At 48.2% G+C, this 24,144-nt stretch overlaps 1 protein-coding gene across 1 annotated transcript in view; it reads left to right on the forward strand.

Moving 5' to 3' along the window:
• Positions 1–1,523: 1,523 nt before the first annotated feature.
• The window catches only part of LOC116949534 (formin-like protein 2), a 59,837-nt gene continuing 37,216 nt past the window's right edge, over positions 1,524–24,144 (forward strand). The window contains exons 1-5 of the mRNA XM_032966950.2: positions 1,524–1,919; positions 18,986–19,069; positions 20,959–21,039; positions 22,702–22,775; positions 23,829–23,912. Coding sequence (XP_032822841.2) covers positions 1,785–1,919; positions 18,986–19,069; positions 20,959–21,039; positions 22,702–22,775; positions 23,829–23,912 — 458 coding nt within the window. The 5' untranslated portion in view covers positions 1,524–1,784. The remainder of the gene's footprint in view (positions 1,920–18,985; positions 19,070–20,958; positions 21,040–22,701; positions 22,776–23,828; positions 23,913–24,144) is intronic.

The following is a 24,144-nucleotide window of genomic DNA, read 5'->3' on the forward strand; positions in this document are numbered from 1 at the left end:
AGACCCACGGGCATCCCCACACAGAGCAATGGAACACTTGCAGCGCTGTGCAGGGTGGTCCAGACGACTCCCTAAAACGTAATGTTTTTTTCTCTACCGATGGGTGTGAAAACAGAAATGAATGAGCAAAACATGGGAAAGAAACATCGTTAGGTGTAAATTAATGGGGGGGGGGGGGGGGGTGGTCACAAAACATCTGGAACCACCTTCTGCTAAGCAACAAAGTACAGGGGTTGTGAACAAGCACACCATTAAAATACTGTACAATAAAAAGCTCTTCTAAAGAAGGTACATTGCCCGAAACGTCGGGCCTGATAGTACTGTAATAGTGGTATGTTAAAAGTGCGTGTGTCAATAACGAATGTGGTGAGTTTTTTTTGAGTGAGGGTATGATCGTAACGCGGGCGTGTATTTGTTGAGTCTGGAAATGACTCACGTCGTCAAAGTATAGAGGCCGCATTGTGGAGTTAAAATAATAGCAGGCATCAGCCGGCGGATATTCCACAGTCACGGAGTAAAGAAGAAGGGCCGACTTCGCTACGTACACGTCTCCCTCATCACACGCAACATATCTCTTAGGGGCCGTCCATAAATGACGTCACGCGATTTTTGACGATTTTTGACCCCCCCCCCTCGTCACACGGCGTCACAAAAAGTCAGACCCCCCCTCAAATATGACGTCACAAAGCTCTGCCCCCCCCCCTCCATAACCATGTTTCCATTTTGAAAATAAAACATGTTTCAAATGGCTTTAAACTATTGTCATTGTAGTGCGTATTTGATGTGGCGCTGCACTCTGATGTTGTAGGAAATTGTTATAACAATTAGTGTTGTTATAACAATTCTATATTTATTTAAAGTTGCGCATTTTGATGTGGCGTCACATTTCTCACCCCCCCCCCCCCCTTCGTCACACATCGTCACAAATGTCTGACCTCCCCACCCCCCAGGTGCGTGACGTCATTTATGGCCGGCCCCTTACACAACCCATTAGCAGCGCGACCCTCGGCTGGGAGCGCATCGTTACAGCAGCAAACTCCGTGGCGGCTTCGACGCACCAGTGTCTCATCAGCACCGCCTGACCCACCCGAATCAACGCCGGTGAAATGCCGATCTCATACGAAAGGACCTTCTCCCCCCCCCCCCACCCCCTTACATTATTATGGGGCTCTCAGTTCGACGCAAAAATCACGTAACGTAATAGGGTGACATATTTCTGCAATGCATAACTGTAATAGGGTTTGTTCGGATTCTACACTTTAGGTGGCCATTTGGACACTTTTAGTCGCTGGAGTGTGCAGCTACTTTGACCGTTCGCCTTGTCCGGCTCGCACCTGTACGACGCACACGAGAATATTAACAACGGCATCAAAGCCGCCTAACGGAGCCCCCCCCCCCCCTGAAAATAAGTGACGGACACTGCTACGCGTGGTCTCACGAGGACACGCACCGCGGGCCCCCCACTCAAGTGTATCCACCAAGGCAGGAGCGATGGTCCCGCCCGCTCCCTGTGACGCCGCTTTCCGCTCGTCACTACACGCGGCTCAGGAGGCGTCACCTCCTCCTCCTCCTCCACAGCCGAGCAAGGGCAGAATGGGCGAGCTGCCGTGACGACGCGACCCCGACTTTAACCTGGGGGTGACGGGCGGGCGGGGAGCAGGAGAGACCACCAGGGCGTCCAGAAGGAAGAGCAAAGCGGCAGAGAGAGAGAGAGAGACTTCGTGGAGAGCCGGCGATATCTAAAGGACCCACGCGGGCCGGACGAGGTGATTCGGCATCCAGCCATGGGGAACGCAGGGAGCGTGGACGCCCTGCAGGGCAGCGCTGCCCCGGAGCCCCGGGTTCTCCATGGGCAGCCGCCTCCTCGCCTGCCCATGCCCAGCGAGGAGGAGCTGGAGATGCGCTTCGCTGCCGTGCTGGTAAGTGCCCCATGGGGTTCCCCTCGATGACCCCTCCCCCCCCTCCCCCTGGATCGATCCTGATAAGGGACCCCCCTCGCCCCCCCCAGCCCGCCTCTAGACCCTCGTGGTTTGATTGTTTTGATGTCTCGCTGGTGTCGGAGTGATCGCCGCAAGTGACGCGTTGAGTGGCATGGGTGACTATTTGATCCATCCGTGATGCTGCTGCCTGGAATTTTCCACCCGGCATCATCACCGTCATCATCAGCATCATCAGCAACATCGTTATCAGCAGCAATGTATAATGCTCGTCGTGGTATGTTATTTTTTAATCAGTAGCATCACAACGTCAGCAGCAGCACCAGCAGCACGAGTATCATCATCCTTGTCATTAGCATCATCATGATCATCATCGGTAGCAGCAGTGTCATCATCTGTATCATCCTCGTCATTTTCAGTGACTCATCAACTATCCTGGGTCACCACATCATTTTAAATGGTGGGCAAGTTACTTTCTTGTGTGACCCGTTAACTTTTTTTTTAATGTGGCCACCTCCCAGTGACACGATGGTTCTCCTGTGTGACCATTTGACCAACCTGTGGTGACCCCACTGACTACTGCCTAGAGACCAGACGTCATTGCCTGACTCTGGGTGGCACGATAACCCTTCTGCAGTGAGCCGACTGACCCTCCCGAGTGAACCTACTGGGCAATTCACCGTCCTTCCTGTGGACTATTTGACGTGGGTCCTCAATCAAACCCAAGTGTTGACCGAGGGACGTATATCGACCGTTGTTGCACATTTACTGTTGCGTATCTTGCCCACACTTCCTTGTTTTGTCGCGCAGTGTTGCACACAAGGAAGTCACACTAAATGTGTTTAGTTGGTTGTCTTTCCCCTGCACCTCCAATTCGCGAGGTTGCCTACGTAGGGTGCGAAAGAAGATCCACGTGCATACAAACGTATAACTGTCCTGTATAAATGCTGCGTCGTTGAGAACAAGTGGGGCTATCAGAATATACTTTTTAATGGCAAGGTAACGAGTTAAGCAAATGACGGTGACCTCTAATGAAGGTAACACGTTAATGGGACTCGTGGAGTCCATTGCATTAATCAGCGCAGTGCGTGATGTGTTAATGAGAGGGACTTACTCCCCCCCCGCCCCCTCCCACCAACACCACCCGTGCTCTCGTGATATTCTGGACGCTGTGGGTAAATTCTGGCGAAATCAGAGACAGTGACGGATCGCGAGTCAACCGCGCGGTCACGAGGGCGGGTGTCGCTTGGAACCAATGGAAACAAAAACACATCGTCAGCACCCACGTCTGTTTAGCCACCCGCCAAGTCGCGTTTCGGATGAAATCGTCGCCGCGATTTTGGGGTATTCTCTACGACGCTGGATCGGTTCCATTTCCATGGCAAGTTGGGTGCCACATCGGCACAACAAAACCAACACACACATGCAACCTGCCCCGATCGTTACTCATTCCGTGATCTTTAACGGTTGCCGTGCAACCCCTTTGGTTCCCAATCGCTAGACAAATGCATGCTGTCAATAAATAGAAAAGGGTTTGAGGAAAGAGAGAACGTTGCACTCACGTGCCCCTGCTTGATTTGTCTTTTCGACGATTTACCTTCTAAAAAGATCGGGCCATGTCTCGCACCCCCAGAAAGGGCATCTCGCACCCCCAGGGGGTGCGTTCACCCCAGGTTATGAAGAAGAACAAGAAGACTAAGAACCACACTGCTCTAGGATATGAGTGAGATGGCTGATCGATCGTTGACGACTGCCCAACACAAGTCCGCGTGCTCCGATGGGAATCACGTGGGACTCCAGTTCACTCCGCTACCACGGATGCCGTGGAATGGCTTAGAACATTAACATTATAATTGGTAGTCTGTTGCTTGTTTTCACGCGACGTACAACAGAAGAAGAGTAATTGCAATGGCAGGAACAATGTCTAACACCTGTAATATTGATACAGTGTGTGCTTGTGTATATATATATTGCACATTAGTTCAGCTTCCCTTGAAAAACAATCGCAATTTTCAACATTTCCAAATCCTGTAAGTTACACTTTTGAACACACAGCAAAAGTTTTAGTCGACGCCTCGATCTGAGTTGGTCACCAGCGGTCAATGCATATTACCCGCAATGGCTATGTGCTGCATGGATCAGAGATTAAAATATTTTTGCTCCATTTAGAGTTTGAGGTCATTGCATCATTGTGCTTTCGCGACAGTGAACCGGCGTTTCCACGCAGTGATAGGTTTCTTCGCTTGGAAAGCGATCACAATCCTCAACAATTTCACCTTCAAACTTCCAAAACCACTCGACACCCCCTCCTCCCCCCGCTGGATTGGTTATATCCCATGGCAGTGGGGTAAAACATCGGCACAACACAAACACGACACGCACATGGACCTGCCCCAAACGTTGCCCGTTCCGTGACTCAATCGCAAATTCCTACATTGACTCATCGGCTCCTTCATTCATTGATTCGTTCGTCAACTCTTTCACTCAATCGTTCACTCGCGGCCAGCTTTTCGTACGGCTTCTTGGGATGCAGTCGCATTAACATGATGATGTATACATCTCAATCCTATTGCATCTCATCATTCTGAAATTAAAACTACTTTGCACGGCAAATTAGCTCCGTATGGAACGACGCATCTATTCGCCGATTAGTGCATTTAGCTCCCGAAGCACATACGTAACATCTCGTGTGTGAGAAATAATGTAGTTTGATGTGCTGTATATATGTCGTACGGTATGGGTTCATGCCGCCTATGGAGTAAGGCGAGGAGCTATAATTCAGCGCAACACACCCAGTAGATATGAACATTTCTTCAAACCTCAATTGTGACATTTCATCGAAATCACTGAGTTTGGGGAGGGGTGGTGGATCGCTACAGACATTTTAATTAGCATATTAAAATCAAGGCTAACTGGATGCAAAAAATAACTTTCGCCCACTCTGCTTAAAACAAATAAATACAGCTTCATGAGTCAATAAATCGTATCTTTCCTCGGGCAATTTTCAATGTAAAAAATATTTTCCATTTTTTTGTGCGTGGGTCATTGTTTCCACTTGCTGCGAGGAGCCCCCCACGACCAATGTAACCTCGCTACGCGGGAGTCTGACGTCGTGTGCGCCGCTTCTGAATAAGGGGCCGTTCATAAATGACGTCACGCACCTAGGGGGGGGGGGGTCAGACATTTTGGACGATGTGTGACGAGAGGGGGGGGGGGGTTGAGAAATGTGACGTCACGTCAAAATGCGCAACTTTAAATAAATATTAACAACACGTTCTACTTATATTCTTGGTTCCGTCGGTAAAGTCACGTAGAAGGGAAACAATAAAATAATAAAAATATAAAATAATAAAATTCTCACGACGTTTCGACTGCAACACAAGCAATCATCATCAGGTGTGACTTTACCGAAAGAACCAAGAATTTGAATTCCGGCAGGCACGAAAGCTTTAAATCACGTTCTACTTAATTAAATATACTTTTTGATCAATGTTTTCTCCTACAACATCAGAGTGCAGCGCCACATTAAATACGCACTACAATGACAATAGTTTAAAGCGATTTGAAGCATGTTTTATATATTTTTTTGGGGGGGAGGGGGGGTAGAGATTTGTGACGTCATATTTGAGGGGGGGGGTCTGACTTTTTGTCACGCCGTGTGACGATGGGGGGGGAGGGGTCAAAAATCGGCCAAAATGGCGTGACGTCATTTATGGACGGCCCCTAAAGGCATCGCGAGGGACTCTCAGCCTCAGAGGCAGTGATGTTTCGCCCGTCCTTCGCTGCCTGGCAGCAGTGTTTATTCAAACCACATCTACCCCTCTGTTTTCAAGGAGCGAAACACGTGGACTTCTCCACAAATCTGGCTGTCGCCTGATGAAGCTGGTTGTAATTACTTGGCGAAACGTCGCGCTCAGATTGTTAACGTTGTGCCTTGGCTCTCCAACACACCGGTGGTGCTGTACTAGTGACGAATTGGCCACGTTCTGTTTACGTGACAGCCCTTACAAGTTGGCTGTGTGGGGTGATGGCGGGTTTTAACGACACAAGATTTGTACATTTACACGATCTAACCCCAAAAAAACCCTCTATTATGGAACTGTCGATTCTCTCGTGCCACTTTGTGGATCCTCCCGGCTCTTTCTCTCCTCCTACGCCACCGCTGCAGATGCTTCTTGTATCTTATTATTTTTCTTCTTCTTGTCATGTCGAGTGGCTGCTGGTGTCGATGCAGAGCGACAACTACAATTTGACATTCACCTGATCAAGCCAGCCAACCGCGTTAGGAACAGCGGAGCGGTGCATCATCATCGCCGTGACGTCTCCTTCGTGTGTGTGGACCGGACATTGTGTCGTTATTACGTTGTGCTACGCTTTGTTCTGGATGACCGCAGTCGCACACTGGATTGTTTTAAATTTACCATGTGCGCATCAGGTATCTGCATCTACTGCCATGGCTTGTGTGGATCCGGTTTTAGGGTGGATCATGAGCTTCTTGGAAGATCAAGCCCAGGGGATCTTGTGCTTTGTGTCTTTCTCAACAAGGTGTTTGTTCGTGAGTTCTCTTGAACTCCATTCAGCTCTCCAAGCTGCATCGGGGTTGAACTTCCATTGGTGGAGGTTAAGCGCTGCAAATGTTAAGGGTGACTTATAAATATTTCCACTTTCCTGTGCTCGCAAATGCCAAGAGTGATATCACCTTAGCCATTAACGTTGTCACAAACCTACTCTGGAATATGCTCACTAGAATGTGTATCTTACTTAATGGCAATCCGTTGAAGAAGATATGAAATTACTAGTTTACCCATGTTTCATCATTCGCATGTTTACAGCCTTTGCATGACCCAGAGCCAGATGGTGAACGATGCTTTGACAGAAGATTCATCAATAACGGTAATGCCTCTCCGCAGGCTAAAATAGCCCCACGAAGAAAATGCATTAAGTCAAATGTGAAATCGATACAAATGGGTTTCAAATGTTTGCACTTAAGGCCGATAAATACGGCGTGTGTGTGTGTGTTGCACCGTGCATGGAGGGGTTAATTTTGTTGGCAGATAAGACGTGTACGCTGTTGATGAGACAGTTCACCTCTTCTTGAGCGTGGAGATGTTTTTTTTGCTTCTGATTATCCTAATATACGTACACCGCGTGGCTCATCTGCAAAAAAAGATTTATATTTCGTGGACATTCTTAGCAGTCAAATTCTGCGCAGAGCGTTAATTGGCCATTTTACAAGGCGTGTGTTGGGATCTATGAAAGAGAATTCATGATGAAGCTACAAAAGGAAGTTTATAAAAAAAAAAACAGCAAACGCTCGCCTAAGGCGTGAAATCACAACTCAATCTGTTTTGACATTAAGCGGTTAAGTGTGTCAGAGTGCCGAGCTGACAACCGCTTATAACCCGGCTGTAAATCCAGGCAGCCACCTCGTGACTAAGCCGGGCTCTCAACTATGGTGAGTTGATGAGCTTAGCTCTGTCATCAATGACTGCAAACATTCCAACTCTGAAAATTTAAATATTTGTTTGGCTTTCAAATGGCAGCGAGAATGGGAATGTGCTGCGTGAACCAGGGGTCACTGGAATTGATCTCCGATGTAGCTCTGTGATATCTACTTCCATGGGCCATTCTCTAAGTCGAGGGGTTGCATTGCTTTGTGAGCGATCCCAGTGGATTCTTCCTCTCGTGACATGATGCCGATTAAACATTCGGGATAAAAATTAGAGGGGGGGGGTGGGGGGGGAAATTATTTAGTAAAACGCAAACATGCCAAATATTATACCAGAATCAGAATCTTTATTGAGACTGGAAGAATCCGATAAGCTATCAAGATCTTTTTTCACGGATGTCCAGTAGATGTGGAATCAGAAAGTTACAACAATAAACAATACAGAAGCGTATAGGAGTACAAACTTTAGATGAGTTAAGCAAGTCGCTTAAGTAAAAAAAATAAAGTATATGAGTACAAATTGCTAAGTACATCATTCAAGATTTTACTGTTGAGGCGAGATGCTCGTGACACGTCAAGCGCGAGGCGTGCACTGATACGCGGTTGATTGGCAGAGCCCTTTGGCCTTGTGGCGGACGCGAGCGTGAGTCGCACGGATGCGGCAAAGGCCATGGTTTTGTGGCCACCGCAACGACCCACTGACGGTCGGCTCCAGTGTGTGGCGCGTCGAAGGGGGAACGGGCCACACCCAGTATGTCCAAGCTCTCCGTGCTGCCTTTATTAAATATACGGCGCTCAACTCACAATCAGAAGGTCAACTGGGATAGGTTGATAAAAAAAAACATAATGAATACGGCCTTGTGGGAAATTTAGTGGCTGGCCTACGTTGGGACTGGCCCACCCACCTCCGCCCCCATCCCCCTGACCACGTGCCTCATGATCAGAATGGAAATTCTGTCACGGGAAACTCTGGAACGGTGAGCGTAAGTTGGGCTTGAGTAGACCACGCGACAGCCAGATTAGGGGGGGGGGGGTTGACGATGGCCGATGGTCAAGACTAATTACGGAGTGGCAGCCGCGGAATTGAACGCGTCTGAGAGGACGTCCACCTGGAGGAGATGACATCAACTCTTGAGCAGATGCTTCGGTGGATTCCATCGCATCGCATTATCGTGGGAGATGGCGACATCAATGGGGGGAGGACGGAATTCGTGACGTCATTCACATTGCATTGCGGCTCTTGAATTATTGAAGTTATTTTTTTTACAGAATTCGAAAAAAATGTCTCTTCTTGTTATTTTTGGTTGGCGAACCCTGATCATGCCCGACGACGATAACCTCCCGCGGGCTTGAGTGTCGCCCACCGGCTCGCTGGAGCAGGGCACGTTAACGTAACTTCTTCTGTAGTAGGCCTTCTACGGTGGCGAGTTTTGAATTGTGGCCTTCGAATGTGTCCAATGAGCTCACATGGCTGTTGATTATATCCTGAGAGCGCCTGATATAAAGTGGATGTGGGAAGCTCGGTTGAGGGCTCTTGGGTTGGTGTGTAATTTCCTGTTGTTGCACTGCCCTCGTTGCAAGAGAGTCGTGGTTGGACATGAGCCGCGTCCGACACAGGCGGACACGTGCGCGCGCACAATGCTATGAAGAGACCGGCAGCTACATCACACCATTGTTTTATGATTGCCATCACATTTGTATTACTGCTTTTAAGTAAATATTTTGGATCGGCTTTTTTTCTTTTTGCGATGATAATTCTCAAATTAGCAATGTTTGAGGGCCATGACGATAAGTCAATTGCTGTTCAATTATGCAATTTGTGAAAGCTGAAGTTCGAAAATTTCGTGGGATGACAGGCTACCCTTTGAGAATTATTTGGATTCATCCAATAAATGCAAAACTATTGCATCCTCGTATTAGATCTATATATGTATATCGTGACCATAACGATAGGAGCAATATCTATAGACAGTAGTATTGATTTCAAATGATCATACTTTTTTTAATTCTATAGATTATTGGTTAATGTATTGCTTTAAATTAAACATGCTGAAACCTACTTCATTAACAATTCTATGGAATGTTTTTTTGGAAAAATTATTACACACAGGGCTAGGTGTCTAAGCCTCTTTTACATCCAAATTAAACAAACAACTCATATACGTTTAATTGTTCGTGATATAACACAGAACATTGCGTGTTATTTAAAATGGTAAATGGGGAAGTAAAACAGCATTCATCCATGACTTAACGCTGCAAATGGCATAGGCAAGTTATTTGAACAAGTGGTGGAACACTCGTGTGCGTCGTGTTAATGCACACAGGCAGTGGGTATTGAGTGTGCAGGCGGTGCAACTGTACCAGGGTCCGCCCCACCGGCCAGAGGGACCCAGGAGTTGGGCCACGCAGCAGAGGGATGGAAATTGTTCAGGAGGGGGGCCTCATTTAATTCCTTATTCTAGGGCCCACGTCAAGAACCACGCTCACACCACGCACACAAAATGCAGTGCACAGGCTACCGACAGTGCACAGGCTAACATCTAGCCACGGTGGCGAGATGTTAATTACCTCGCCAGGAGTACAGGAGGTCGTGAGTTCGATCCCAACCTTCATAAATGCCTGTATAGTTGGAGGTTGCATGTCACTCTCCCCGTGGTCGCGTCGATTTTTTTCTTTGGGAAACTCCAGTTTTTCCAAAAACATTCACAATCAACATGCGTTTAGAGTGTTTGGCGTCTAGAACTGTCAACATAAGCCGCTTCGTTGAGTTATATAGCTCAGTGAGCATTAGCTGGTGACAAAAAAACGTGTTTTGTTTAGACACCTCCTGCTGCAGGTCTATCGGTGGCTGGAGTGGTGGGGCAGCGGTTAGCACGCTGCCCTTTGAACCCGGCCACCCGGGTTCAATTCTTGCTCACGGCCAACAACACCAGTAACGATTATCTGAACCGTTCCTGGGTTTTAGCCCTAGGTCGACTCACCCTCAAATGAGTACCTGGAGCAGTGTGTAAACATCGCCACTAAGGTAGACAAAGGCGGCCGGGCGTGGTGTTAACCAACCATCCCCTTGTGTGCCGTTCCGGACTTCACACGTTTGTGCCTTTCTTCGTACCGTACGTAGCCAATCGTGCACATCGGAGGTGCTAGCCACCAGCAGCACTTGCCCCAAAAACACATCGTGTCAAGGCTTACACGGGGCGTCCTTGTCTCTGGTGCTGTCACTGGCCCTGCGGAAGCAGTGGTGAGCCGTCTGGCAGAGGGAAGGGAGTGGTAGAGGCTCTGGGCCTGCGAGAGCTGCAGTGGTAAATGGCGCTGTGGAGGGTTTTTTTAATCTTTCTCTGAGCAGGTGGCAGCGATTGATAAGGGGGGGGGGGGGTCGTGAGCCGTAAAGTTTCTGAGTAAGTTCCTGAGTGAGTGCCACACAGCTCAGCGTGGAGCAGGAAAAGGAGTTTAGCCGCAAATACCAGAAACGAGTAAGTCGGCCCGCGCCCTTCTCTCTCTTTCTATTTTTTTGCACATTAAAAAAAAACCACACACACACATGGCCAACGCTCATCTAGGGCGACGGTAAGATGAGGTACTTGAGTGCCAACCTCCGCTTGGCACGGTTAGCTGCGTACGGTGCGATAGAAGTCCAACGTTGCACGCATGCAATAATGTAAAACAGAACTGATGGCGTGAGTTTGTTCAACTCCACGGCGTTCTCAATGCAGTGACGCCCTGCCTAAATTAGGCCCTATTATCTGCTTCTTCCCATATTCGAACCCCGTCCATTATATCCACAAAGACTTCTATTATCCGCGTCGCGATTCTTCCTGTTATCCATCCTTTTTTCTCCAAATGAAACGGATCACCTTTTAGCGGTGACGAATGTCATCTTATTATCCGGCTTATCCGCAGATTTGTCAACCAACAGTAAACTCGCCGAATCACGAAACTCATCCAATCGTCCGCGTCCTGTTGCGGATAAGAGGAGCAAACCTGAGGTGGCGTTCAAATTCATCGCGTTTCCTCGCATTCATCCGTGAATAACTAAGAACACGTACGAGCTCCTCCTTCTGGGTTAGAAGTGATACCAAATAGCGGCGCTCACATCTCCACCGAACGCGATGCGATCTTCGCATTGGCAGTCACCCCGGCGAATTGTTTATAATCCGGGATTTTTGTTTGTGTGTTTAACAAACACCCGTTCACAAATGTCCCGCAAACATTTTCGACGCGAAGACAAACGCAGCGTGCTCGCGTCCGTGCTGGTCCTCTTGGGAAGCCGGTTGTGGGAGGTCTTATGGGAAAAGCCAGGGAACGGGAAGGAACCCGAGGTATCGTGGAAGGAAGCACAGTGGTACAGCTGTGCGGCTCCGGTTGGCCGGCTCTCTTCCACTCGCTCAACGCAGCTGGACCTAACGGGGTTAAGCGCTCGTTGCTGGTTTTTCGCAAACTTCATCCGTGCGCCTTAATTCGTTTCAGTCTCTGAGTAAAAACTGGAAGAAAAAACAACAGCTGTGGAACGGTAGGAGTGCGGTGCAATGCAGCATCGTTTCACATTGACGTCCCTTTTGTTTTAAGTTGTTCTCGTCCGATAGTTTGTGGTTTCCAGAATGGTATCCCGAGACAAATTGAGTGCTTCCATATAGAGTTTAGATGTTAAGCTCAGAATCGATAATTGATGAAGCTCACACGGCGCCTTCCTCTTACTGTCCCCCACGTGCCGCGTGATATTTTGAACGCAGCGTGAGAGAAAATTGTACGATTTGATTCCAAGGCAGCACAGACAAATAACGTTTTTGTGTTTTTCTTTTAACCAGATGGGAGCTCGGGAGACAAGCATAGTCTCATTTACCACCTGGCCTCATTGCATCCCCTCCTTAATTTGAAGATGTCCCTTTTCTTACACGTGTGGTTAAATAAGCCTCGGCGTTATGTTTACGCTACGCTTCGCCAGCGTTGCCTGTACTATTAAAATGTTGTTTTCCTCCAATTTGTTTCGTGCGCAATCTCACGATGTATTTGCTTCTGTGACTTCCTCGTTTTAATCGAAGTCCTGAGTTACTTGTTTTATTGTAAAGCAGCATGACTGCTGAATGTTCCATTCAAGCGTGGACGAATACAATCGATCAGAAAGAAAAAAAACTACTAATTAAAATACATAAATGTAAAAAATTAATTATATATATAAAGTAAGCAAATGCAATCGATCATAATCGTTATATGTATATTAACTGCAGGAGGAATCCGGTGAGCTATGAAGCTCTTTTTCAGTCGTGTCCAGTAGGAGGCACGGGAATCAGAACGTCACAACAACAACAAACAGTACACAAACACGATGGGAGTGCAAAGTTCAGGGAAAAGATGAGCAAATCACTTTTTTTTTTAAAAATCTACAAATAAAACGAAACTATTTTGATCTTAGCCGGTAAACAATCGCATCGAATACGCAATCGATCAATTCAAATACGCACGAGTGACCTGGGTCATCAACATGACACGGATAATCACCGAAAGAAAAGTTAAAGCGATGAAGCAAATGGTAGTCAGAGCAAAAACAACCAAAAGTAACCCCCCCCAGAGCAAAACGAGAGAGCCAACACCTTCCATCGCCTCCTGTCACGACATGAAACACAAAAACACATACAGAGACACTGTGAAGCAGATGCTTGTATTATACATCTGAAGATGTCATCGTAATGAACGATGGGAAAACAAGATTTTGCAGGTAGCGGTATGGAAGTGTCAGCGGCGTGTCCGTGCAGTCGATGGAGAGGGCAAGGGAGAGGTGGTGGAGTGAAACCGGACTCCATGGAGCTGAGCTACATAGGCGCTGAGCACCAGGTGTCCTGTAGTGCTCGGAGAAAGAGAGAGAGCACCGTGTAATACCCCGGTTGCATGTGCCGCCGAGTGATTTTTTTGTCACCATTTCGTGGAGAATGTCAACTTGATCTCGTTGTGACGTCTCATTTAGTCAGGAATACGGTTGGAAAAACAGTGTCGGCTTGGGCGAGAGCTTTAGGGCCAGTTAGCCAGCCCCGAGCGAAGAACGCTGTGTGTGCGAGTGTGGTTCCAGATAACGCATGCCGCAGCTGCTGTATTTAAAACTTCTACAGACTGCTGACGCACGGGCCGTTCAGCATAACGGAACTGGGATACTGTTTGGGGATTTGTCGTTGTTGTTGTTGTAAGACACGTTATTTGAGGTGACCTCTCTGGCGAGACCAACGTCCAATGTTCGACTTCTCAGGCTCATCGGAGAATTCCCCTTTTGGCGGAAGACCAGTCTGCATTCACAGTGATGGCACAAATAATAATAATACAAAAACTCAACAGATACGTCAATAACACTGCGGGGCATTAAAAGGAAAAAAAATATGTGACGTTTCGGGCAGTAGACTTTATTCATAGCACTTAATAAAGAGCATTGCCGGAGATGTGTTGAGTTTTTTTTCGTTATTTGTGTGTGTGCAGCACTGTCAATGCAGTATCACAACGTATTTTGTTTCCTATTGTGAGGGCGCTTTGTGTGCTTTGGAAATTGTTATTCGGTGCCTTGAGGACTCCTGTGAGCCAGCGGTAGAATAAATGGATGAGTCTCCCTGCTCAAGCGAGAGTCGGGTGGTGCCCACTTTCCAATCGGTGGGGCTGAGTCAGCGGCGGGAATTCCACACGACGAGGGCAAAGCCCTTGTCTCTCTCAACAGGGCGACGACTGCCTTACAGAGTGAAGCTCACTTTATTCACTTTTTTGGAGGCACGAGTGGAAAGGTCGATTGGAATTTGATTCGGAGGCATTTGAACTTCGCAACGTTCTCGGCGAAATTTGTGATGCTCGAGCTCAGTGCAATCCGTATTTGTCCAACATCACGGGCGCAATTATTATTGTAGGTGTGTCATTATTTTGCAACGGACAGACAATACGTTTCCTCGTGTGTTGGACTTCTTTCGCACCATACGTAGCCAACCGTGCTAATCGGAGGTGCGGGAGAAGGACAACAACACTAAACACAACAAAGCAGTTCGAAAGAAATGAGTTTGTCAATCTAGATGATGTTTCAAAAGTGCATTGCTCCAGTGGCTTCCAAACATCGGAAGGGAGAGCGTTCCAGACGGCCGCAGAAGCGCCACCTGAAAGCGCCGCGCGATGCTGCTTCACTTTTCTGCCAATCCACAACGACCTCTGGGGATGTAAGAACATTAACGTTTAACCGAACCGGATATTGCAACTAAATAATTACTCCGGGCTTAAAAAAAAAGACCCCGCTCGCATTTAGGAGCCAGGTGCAAATGCGGGTGCGGTCGACGTTCGGCTGTTGGCGTTTCAAAACGAATGTTGACGACACGGCGTATCGCCGTCGCGGTTTTTTGTTTGGGTAAACTTTGGTCGCTAGGGAAACCAGCCGAGTTCTGCGTTTCACGCGGGAACCGGAGTAGAACCTCCACCTCCTCCTCCTCCTCTTCCACTTCCTCCCTCCTGTCGCTGCGCGCGGGGAGCGCCACGGGAAGCGCGGCGTGGCAGCCAGAGGGTTGCCACGTGTGATGGTTTTCCTGGTTTTCCAAGGAATCGTTCTCTTTACGAGGGAGCCGCTTGGGAAATATGTACGTCTTCCTGGGTCGTTAAAACTCATTGAATGTTTTTTTTAATGACAGTTGTTTTGGCTGGCCATCGGTTACCGCACCGCGTGCTTTCAGATGCGCCTCTGCGCCCGTCGGGAACGCTCTTCCGATATTTGGAAGCCACCGGAGCCATGCACTTTTAAATCGAGATTGAAAACTCTTTTTTTTTCTCAACTGCTTTTTGTGTTTAGTTTGTTGTCCTTCTCCCGCACCTTCGATCAGCACGGTTGGCTACACGTACAGTGCGAAATAATTTCAACACGTACATTAATATATTAATGCACACTCCTACACCATGAAAGGGAATGCATGTGGCTTCTTCCCTCTCATCGGTTATCGTGAGATATTCTGCGAGCTCCCGCGGAATGTTTCTTTGTACGCCAGCACGTGGAAACCGTTCCCGTAAGCTGGCTGAGTGGCATTGTGCTGTGGGGACTGTGGCCAGTTCTTGGGCCACTTCAGCCCGTCATACCCCTTCTGGGGTTCCTTAAACGAGTTACTGTTTGCGTGGGGAAATCGACGTCGGCGGTGGTCTTACCGAGAGATTAAAAATGTTCAACTGCTCCACAGCAAAGCTCGAGCGTGCTCGCAGACAGCGCTGTTCAACGTCCGTTCGCGAAAGGTGACACCTCCGCCTTTTTATCCGAAAGCGTGGAGGGAGACGCTGGACTCGTCCGTGGGACGTGACCAGCGTGGCATGGATAGAGAGGCCTCCATCCAGCAGTGGACTGACAGAGGCCGGGCAATGATCTATTTACATGTCTAGGCGAAAAAAATTAGCTACGTGAAAATGTCCATCGTTTTGTTTCCTTTGGCAGCATTTATATGTATTTTCCCCATGAATGCTCGACTTATAATACATTGCACTTACAAGCGTGCACCTGGCGAACTGAAGCGTTTAGAGGATTATTGCAAGTCAAAAGTACACGGTGTGTGGGAGTGTGTTCAAGCGAACACCGTACTTTTTTTTAGATCGTTTAGATGTGTTTTAAACTTTATCTAAGTGTCGATGAACGTTTCCATCGGAGGCAGCTGTTGTTGAGGAACTCTGGTTTGGTAAACGCGCATAGAGCACGCGCGTTATGAAAGTTGGTGGTTGGGATCGGGGGGGTGGGGGCGAGAGATGGCAGGAAGGGTGAATTGGCAGGTGGCACTCGAGATTAGAGTCGCTAGAATAGTTTTAGTTTCTCTCTCCACTGCCGGTTAACCGAATGAACTAAAAGAAAAAGCAACCGGTAAAAATCCTGGTTACCGTCGGTTGTAGCCGCACGTGAATAAACGTCTCTTGCCCTCCACGTGGCGTGTTTAGCTTCATGAACCGAGCAAACGAAGGTTTGCTGCCTCGGCGGAGTAACGGTCAGCATGCTCGCTGGAACTCGCACTCCGGAGTTCGTCCCATTTCCCACTCAATCCTCCACGAGCGGCAGACAAAATAACGTGGAAGTTTTCTTACACCCGCCCCCCCTCGCCACTCCCGCGCCTCTGTCCACCCAGAGGGCACACCCAAATTAGTCGACCGTGTGTTCGTGCGTGTGGTGGCCTAAAGTGTGGGTGCTCCCACCTCTCCCTAGATGTCCGCTCCAAGTGGATGAGTAGGCCACAATTCCTCTGGAGCTCCCTCTAGTGGAGCCCCTTTCTGCCGGCGGTGGCGATAGCGAGCGAGTCAGCAACTGCAGGGCTGCGCTTTTAGCTTTCTAGCGGAGTGCGGTTTTTGTAGCTCCACGTGTGCCAATCAACGCGTTCATTCCTAGAATTACACCGAAAATTGATGACCATTTCGTGACTTTTTGGAAGCGGTAATCCGTTATGAAAACTATACCGGTTGATGTCGTTGGGTTTTCTCCGTGTGCTGCAGATTCTTCCCACACGTATTAACGCTCATTAACCGGATAGAAACACCTTGATATGTATATATAGAGAGAGAGTGGACGGCAGAGCTTGGACAATTGTTGGTAGCGTCGGCTCGTCACTTGCCCGCCGGTGCCTTCCCGCTCGTCTTAGCATTTGCGAAGTGCAATTTGCATGAACGGCAACGCTGTATGAAACACAAACTTAACATAGTTATTATTCTCATTTTTAGCAACCCTACTGTGGATATAGGAGTTGAGGCCTAAACCCGCAAGCATCACACAAAGCCGACACCTGTTGCAGAACATTTTTTTCCCGTAAATATATATTCCTTTTAAGGCAGCGTTTGATGACGCATGTGTTGATAGTTTTTTTTAGTAGAAGACTCGGCATTTTGATGCAAAACGTGCACACCTGGGTTTTGGTTTTGTAAACTGCGCGACGTTTTGCTTCCACCGCCGCGTGGTGGCCTCTGGTGGCTTCTGCTGAAGCTGTCTTGCTACCTCACCGACCTCGGCGTGAACACAAACACAGCGCTGCACCCCCCACCCCCACCCCCTCCCACCGAAGCTTCTGGCTGGCCATCGAACAAAGACGGTCACCGCATCGCGCGCTTCTGCGGCCGTCTGGAACGCTCTTCCTTTCCGATATTAGGAATCCACTGGAGCTCTGCACTTTAAAATCGTCATCTAGATTGACACACCCATTTGTTTAGAACTGCTTTTTTGGTTGGCTACGTACGGTGAGAAAGGGCATTCAACATGCATGCACACGTGCCGTACAATGGAACAAGTCAGCCACGTGCCTCGCATCTGGCTGATACTAATCATTCGCTTCCCTACGGCCACCTGAACCCTCGCGTCTGCAGAGGGGGTGTCGTAAAGGGGCCTCCAGTTCATTTCGTTCGGCGTCTCTGCACTCAAAACGAGCCTCGTTTAACGTTCACGTCCTCTGGTGGTCCCAACGTCAGTGGCGACAACCCCACATTCCCACGGAGCGGGCCTAGTCCCTCCTTTGGAAAACCAACGTTGATTTAAAACCCAAGCGATTTTTCACCAGGTGGTTCTCATTTGCCCACGGCCAGAGGGAATGGTGGTGAGTTGTGATGATAGCCATTAAGTGCAATGAACTTGCGATGTTAATTTCGGGAGCCCTGATGCTTGAGCGATATTCTTGCTCACTCTGCAATTCATCTCAGAAGCCCTGGGACCCATGTCCCAGAACCGTTCCGTCAAGTTCGTGACTTACTGCTGCAACGCGCGAACAAGTGCCCTACTGCTTCTGCTCTGGGTGAGAGAAAGCAGGAAGACTTGTGGAAGTCCGTTCTCCAACTGCGTGCATTTGCAAGCCCTGTAGTCCAAAGCTCACGTGGTCTTTAAGATGTTCAGAATGAGACAGTAGTAGAGAGGAGGGCCTTGTCGAGTCAAGCCTCTGTTCCTTGACACAAACTCCGTGAAGTGAAAAACTGCTGCGGCGTTCCCCGCGACCTGTATTCAGAATCGGAATTTTTATTTAGACTTGAAGAAATCCGATGAGTTGCGAAGCTCTTTTTTGTTTCACGAACCTGCTAAACACAGCCGTGTATTACCGCGCGTGTGAGACGAGGGTTTGGGAACGCGTGACCTGTCCTCGACGGGTGTGAACGTTTTGGAAACTGCACGACACAATGCAGCCATGACTATCACTGAGATATATTTCGCTTCGTCGAGCTCCAAGCCCGCAGGCTAACTTTGTTATCGTCTTCCAAAAGTAGTTTTTTTTTTAATCGAACAGACGATTCAGGTACACGCAGAGGACATGCGTGGGAATTGCCACCAGTATGTTGGGAAAACAATGCCAAGTACAATGAATATTACCAACTTTTTTATATTTTGAACCTGCCTATGTGTTTCAATGAACTCTAAATCCCTTGTGTCTACTTCTTTAACTCGGATAACGCCTCGAGGGGAAGGATGGGAATGGGGGGGGGGATTAAAAGGGGGGGAAGGGAGGGGTGGGGGTGCCTGAATGCCCTCATAGATGATCTTAACAAGCAATGCCCGACTGGGGGGAGAAGCCGTGAAGGCAAGATAAACCTTTATCTGGTTTGACATGAGACACGGCGAGGCGATAAATGACGGCGCTGCGTCACCGCTTTTCTTTTGCAGAATTCTATGAACCTGCCACCGGACAAAGCACAGCTGCTGCAAGATTACGACGTCGAGAAGAAATGGGAGCTCGTCTGCGACCAGGTGGGGAGTCGCCTTGTCTTCACTGCGCGCCGCCATCCCGAATGACCATAAACGTGAAGACGGAGCGGTGGAGCAACGGTTAGCGTGCTGCGCTACGAACCTAGCGAGCCGGGTTCGATTTTTGCTCACAGCTAACAGCAGTGACGATTATCTGAACTGGTCCTGGGCCTCCCCCAGGCTAACTCAGCCTCAAATGAGTACCTGGTGCGGTGTGTTAACATCGCCACTGGGGAGACAATAGCGGAGGGGTGTGGTGCTGGCCACCCACCCCCTCGTGTGCCGTTCCGACCTTCATAGGTGCTCGCTCACAGCACTTGCCCCTACAGTCTGTTAAGATGTTTTAAAATCTCGATGGAAAACTCATTTCTTTAGAACTGCTTTTTGTGTTCAGTTTGCTGTCCTCCCACACATACAAGTGAAAGCCCAGTGAGATGCATTGTCTCACGAAATTGGGTCAATGTGATGTCCGTTATTTCATTTTTAAACATGACATTTTTACGTGGATATTTCTGAAATGTATGAATTCTGAAATGTATGAATTCTGAAATGTGTGAATTCTGAAATGTGTGAATTCTGAAATGTGTGAATTATTAAATGTGTGAATTCTGAAATGTGTGAATTATGAAATGTGTGAATTCTGAAATGTGTGAATTCTGATCTTCAAGAACAAATAGGCGGCCATCTACGATTGCTACGTGATGCCTGCGGGAGCCCTTGGAAGATGATGCCGAGATTTGCAGCTTCCCCACGGCATCTCTTAACTTGCCCTCCACATTAAGACCTTACTGGGAAGCCACTGGGAGCTCTCCACTTTTAAATAATGTAGATTGAAAACTCACTTCTTTAGAACAGTTTTTTTGTCTGTGTAGTTCGTTCTCCTGTGTCGCGACGGGTACTTCAAGATTCGACCGTGCCCATCCGGTGCTCACTGAGCTGCATTGCCTTCCAGTTGCTGCAAGAATACATTATAGGGTCGCACTCATTACGCACAAAGTGCTTGCCACAAATGAACCACAATACCTTGGTGATCTCGTCAAGGAGCATAAACCATCATCACGCAAACTCTCACGGTCATCCTCGCAGCAGCGGCCTTTGGCGTGCCATCGAATAAAAAAAATGGTCGCTGCATCACGTGCTTTTACGTGCGCTTCTGCAGCCATCTGAAACGTTCTTCAATCCCATATTAGGAAGCCACTGGAGCTATGCACTTTTAAATCTAGATTTAAATCTAGATTGACAACGATTTTCTTTTCAATAGCTTTTTGTGTTTAGTTTGTTGTCCTTCCCCCCCCCCCCCCCCCCCTCCGAACCTCCGATTAGCACGGTTGGCTAACGTACGATACAAAAGAAGTTCAATGCACATCCAAGCGGTCGTCTTAGCTCACTACTTTCCGCTACTCCCTCAAAACTAACTTTTTTTTTCCACAGCTCACTCCACGACCCAGTAATCTCTTCTAATCACGACACTCCTGCTCCCTCTTGATAGTCTCTCTCCATGGCGAGCACTCATTCCCCATCCATCCATCTAATCCGGTCATCGTCAGTTGATGTCATCAATTTTTATTTTCCTTAATTCACGCATCACGGGTTCGCCCATGACTTCCTATCGTCTATTTATTCACCGAATCTTCACCACTACATTAATGCGTACCCATCGTTAATTTTCTGTAAGACGCCTTTGATGAAGGCCCTATACATATATACACACATTACGTGAAGATATGGTTGCGGGACCGGAGGGCATGGTCGTGTTTTGGATGAGATCTGCGTATGTGCGTATGCACGCATGTGTGTTTGTTGAACTTCGTTCGCACAGTGCGTAGGCCAACCATGCTAATCGGAGGTGCGGGTGCGTGAGCACCGTTGTGTTCGCTCGTTTTTGTTCTCAGGAGCGATTCCAGGTGAAGAACCCGCCGCACACCTACATCCAGCAGCTCAAGAGCCACATGGAGTTCAGCATGGCTCGCAAGGTGACTTGCCTCCCCCTCCCCCACCACCGTGCCCCCCACACTCGCGCCAACCATGGGCGACATTCGGCACCCGGGCACCGCCCTCGACATGCCCACGGCATAGCTCTATCGTCCGTGGACGTGGTTGCCACTCTCTGGACCCGTGGGTTACCGTCAACCCTCGACAGATGGTTGTGGGCCACCATGTGCTAAAAATATGTTTTGTGGTATGTATATGCAGTGTTCCATCGTTATTCGCGAACTTGCGATATGAAATCGCTATATGCGAATTGTATCTGCAACTCTACACGACTGCATCGAGAGAGAGGGATTATAAAATAAATAATGAGATTAAGTGATGGGATAGAGTGGTGGGAGATAAAATAATGAGAGAAAAGGTTTTCTTATGCCACTATCGTTATCCGTGAAATTTGCTCTTCACGAGCATCTTCTGAACTTATCATACGCGAATAACGATGGAATACTGCATATCACAATGGGTGACATATATACACATGTATCGGGTTTCTCTTTCCATTTCTGTTGCTCTATGCCCCCTGTATCGTTCCCGTTCTGCTGCAATGAGCACCGATGCCTACTTTATTAAGGGCGATAGTGGCACCTAAAATAAAGATTGACATTTACTGTATTTCAAAAAACGTATCTGCAGCAATTCCGCGGACCACTTACCGTGGCCTTGGGAGACCACCGGCGGTCGCGTCAGTCGGCCACGTTTTGCTGAAAATGCCCTTTGACGGTGGCGTAGCACGACAGGACAACGATGCACTTCTTCAGGAGCTGCTTTTAAGAAAAGGGCTCGGTGGTGTTTCAGTGTGCACAAAGGCTGAGTGCTTTGTACACACGTTAGCACATCGTTGTTGTTTGTTTGTTGTTCATGGTTTCACGACGATGGGCTTCCCTCGTCGTTTACAGATTTGTTCACCGGTTCCGCAGACCACAGGTTGGCAACCATGTGCGCTGTGCAATATTATTGTTGTAATCCCTGCTCTCCGAGGTGCCGTCCAACAACGATGACCAGATGCTCAAAAGCAATGGGATTGTTTTTTTTTTTACCACCTCTGAGTGATACAACAAAAATATCTACTTTCTTTTTAATTCAAATGCATATCAATCCAGGCGCTGCAAAAGCAGAGCGGCTTGACTCACCATTGTACGGTTGTGAGTTTGGTTCCAAGTCGAGGGTCTTTTTACCGATTAACAACACTTCGGGGGTCAATAAAATACGAATCGCTTTGCGTGGATTCAATCGTCGCTGTTCTATTGGGACGCTGACCCCCCCCCCCCCCGTCACGTGAACACCACCGGCTCAGCATCACCAACGGAGATGAACACCGCTCAACAGACACGCAAGCTCTGCGTCAACTTGACGTAGACCCAACTTGCGCAATGTTTGTGACACAGCAGCAGTTCGCATCGCGTGGTGAAGTTTGGTTAAGTTTCCCTCTCGACCCACAAGGGGCAGGAAAGCCCTCGTCCACTAGTGGACTGACGCAAACACAGGCTGCCCACGTGAATACACACTCATGTGCGCGCGATGTACAACCTGTGTGCGCGCGTACGCACCTCCGATTAGCGCGGTTGGCCACGTACGGCGCGAATGAAGTTCAACATACGCACGTGCGTACAGTGCGGTGAATGTGCCGATGGGTTTTCTCGTTGCAGTTCAAGAGGCGAGTGCAAGAGTCGACGCAGGTGTTGCGCGAGATCGAAATCTCTCTGCGCACGAACCACATTGGGTGAGTGGCTCGTGCCGAGTTGGAGGCCACTCGGCCACGTCCCGCTCGCACCCACTCGTCGTTCTGCGTACACGTGCCGCGGTCATCCGTGATGAAGAAAATATCTTACAATAATAATAATAATAATAAAAACAACAAGAGCAGGTCAATGTCTCCCAGAAGGCTGTGTGGCCGATGGAATGTGTTTTTAAAAATATAAATGTATAATTAAATAACTCGCAGAATGCCGTGTAGCCGATGTGATGTGTTTAAATAATCTAAATAAAAAAAATAATCTCTTCCAGAAGGCCGCGGGATGATGCAATCGGTTTTTTACGTGTGGAGGGATGGATATGGGCAGCAGATGTGTCGTCTGCTTGTCTATCTTGTAAATAACCTACTGAGATTTTGGAACTGAAAACCCACGCACAATAGTAAACGGAAGAGTATTATTTTAGTGAGCAAATTAAAATTCATGACCAATAGCGTAAGGAAAGTGATTTATTATTAAATAAATTAGCAGACAATGCGCATCCTTCCCGTATTGCTTGCTTATTTATTTAGGTGCTTTTCTTATTTTCATTTAATTACTGCCTACACATGTGTTTAATCTCTCATCTAATCACACCGCAATAAGGAACACCGTGCTTATTTTGCCGTACAACAAAACAATCAAAAGCAATTTCACAACATTTATTATCCAGTCAAATTTAATCTACCGAGCAAACACACAGACTCATCACACCTCCTGGCTTTTGCGCTTCCAATTATCATTATCGTTATTATGATAATCTTTACTACAATAAAGCCTCAAAAAGATATGTTTTTTTTTCTTCCAGATCGACCCTTCGTTAGGATGTTTCGTCAATTCCCCACCGAGTGAATGTCACCTGTGGGGTAGCAACTGGACTATCCAGAGAACACCCAGCGGTTCTCCATCCTCAGTGCACGTGACTCGCGTCTCCTTGACGTTGTCCGAGAGCGAGACTCTTACGCGCGCGAGCCGCGGTTGTCCCCCTGTCGTGCGTTCACACCGCGCCGCGCGGGGCCCCCTACCCCTCTCTTCTTGCCCAGGTGGGTGAGGGAGTTTCTGAACGAGGAGAACCGGGGACTGGACGTGCTCGTGGATTACCTGTGCCACACGCAGAGCTCCGGCACGTGAGTTACTAGGTTTTGTTTGTTTAACGGAAGCTCGTTCTTTACACCTCCTCCTCCTTCTCTCAACGCTCCACTTCGCGGACCCCATAACCACGTCTTCAACGCTTTGCAAACCCATATCCTGACCATGCAAAAGTGGCTGCCTGCTCCAAATGAGCATTGAAGCAGTGCTCACCTCCCATCTACAGCCCCGAGCCATTGGTTAAGTTCCACATCCTACAGCGGGGTGGAG

Source organism: Petromyzon marinus, chromosome 2 (assembly GCF_048934315.1).
Source record: "Petromyzon marinus isolate PM22_M1 ecotype Great Lakes invasive population chromosome 2, UKy_Petmar_22M1.pri1.0, whole genome shotgun sequence".
Lineage (NCBI taxonomy): Eukaryota > Metazoa > Chordata > Hyperoartia > Petromyzontiformes > Petromyzontidae > Petromyzon > Petromyzon marinus.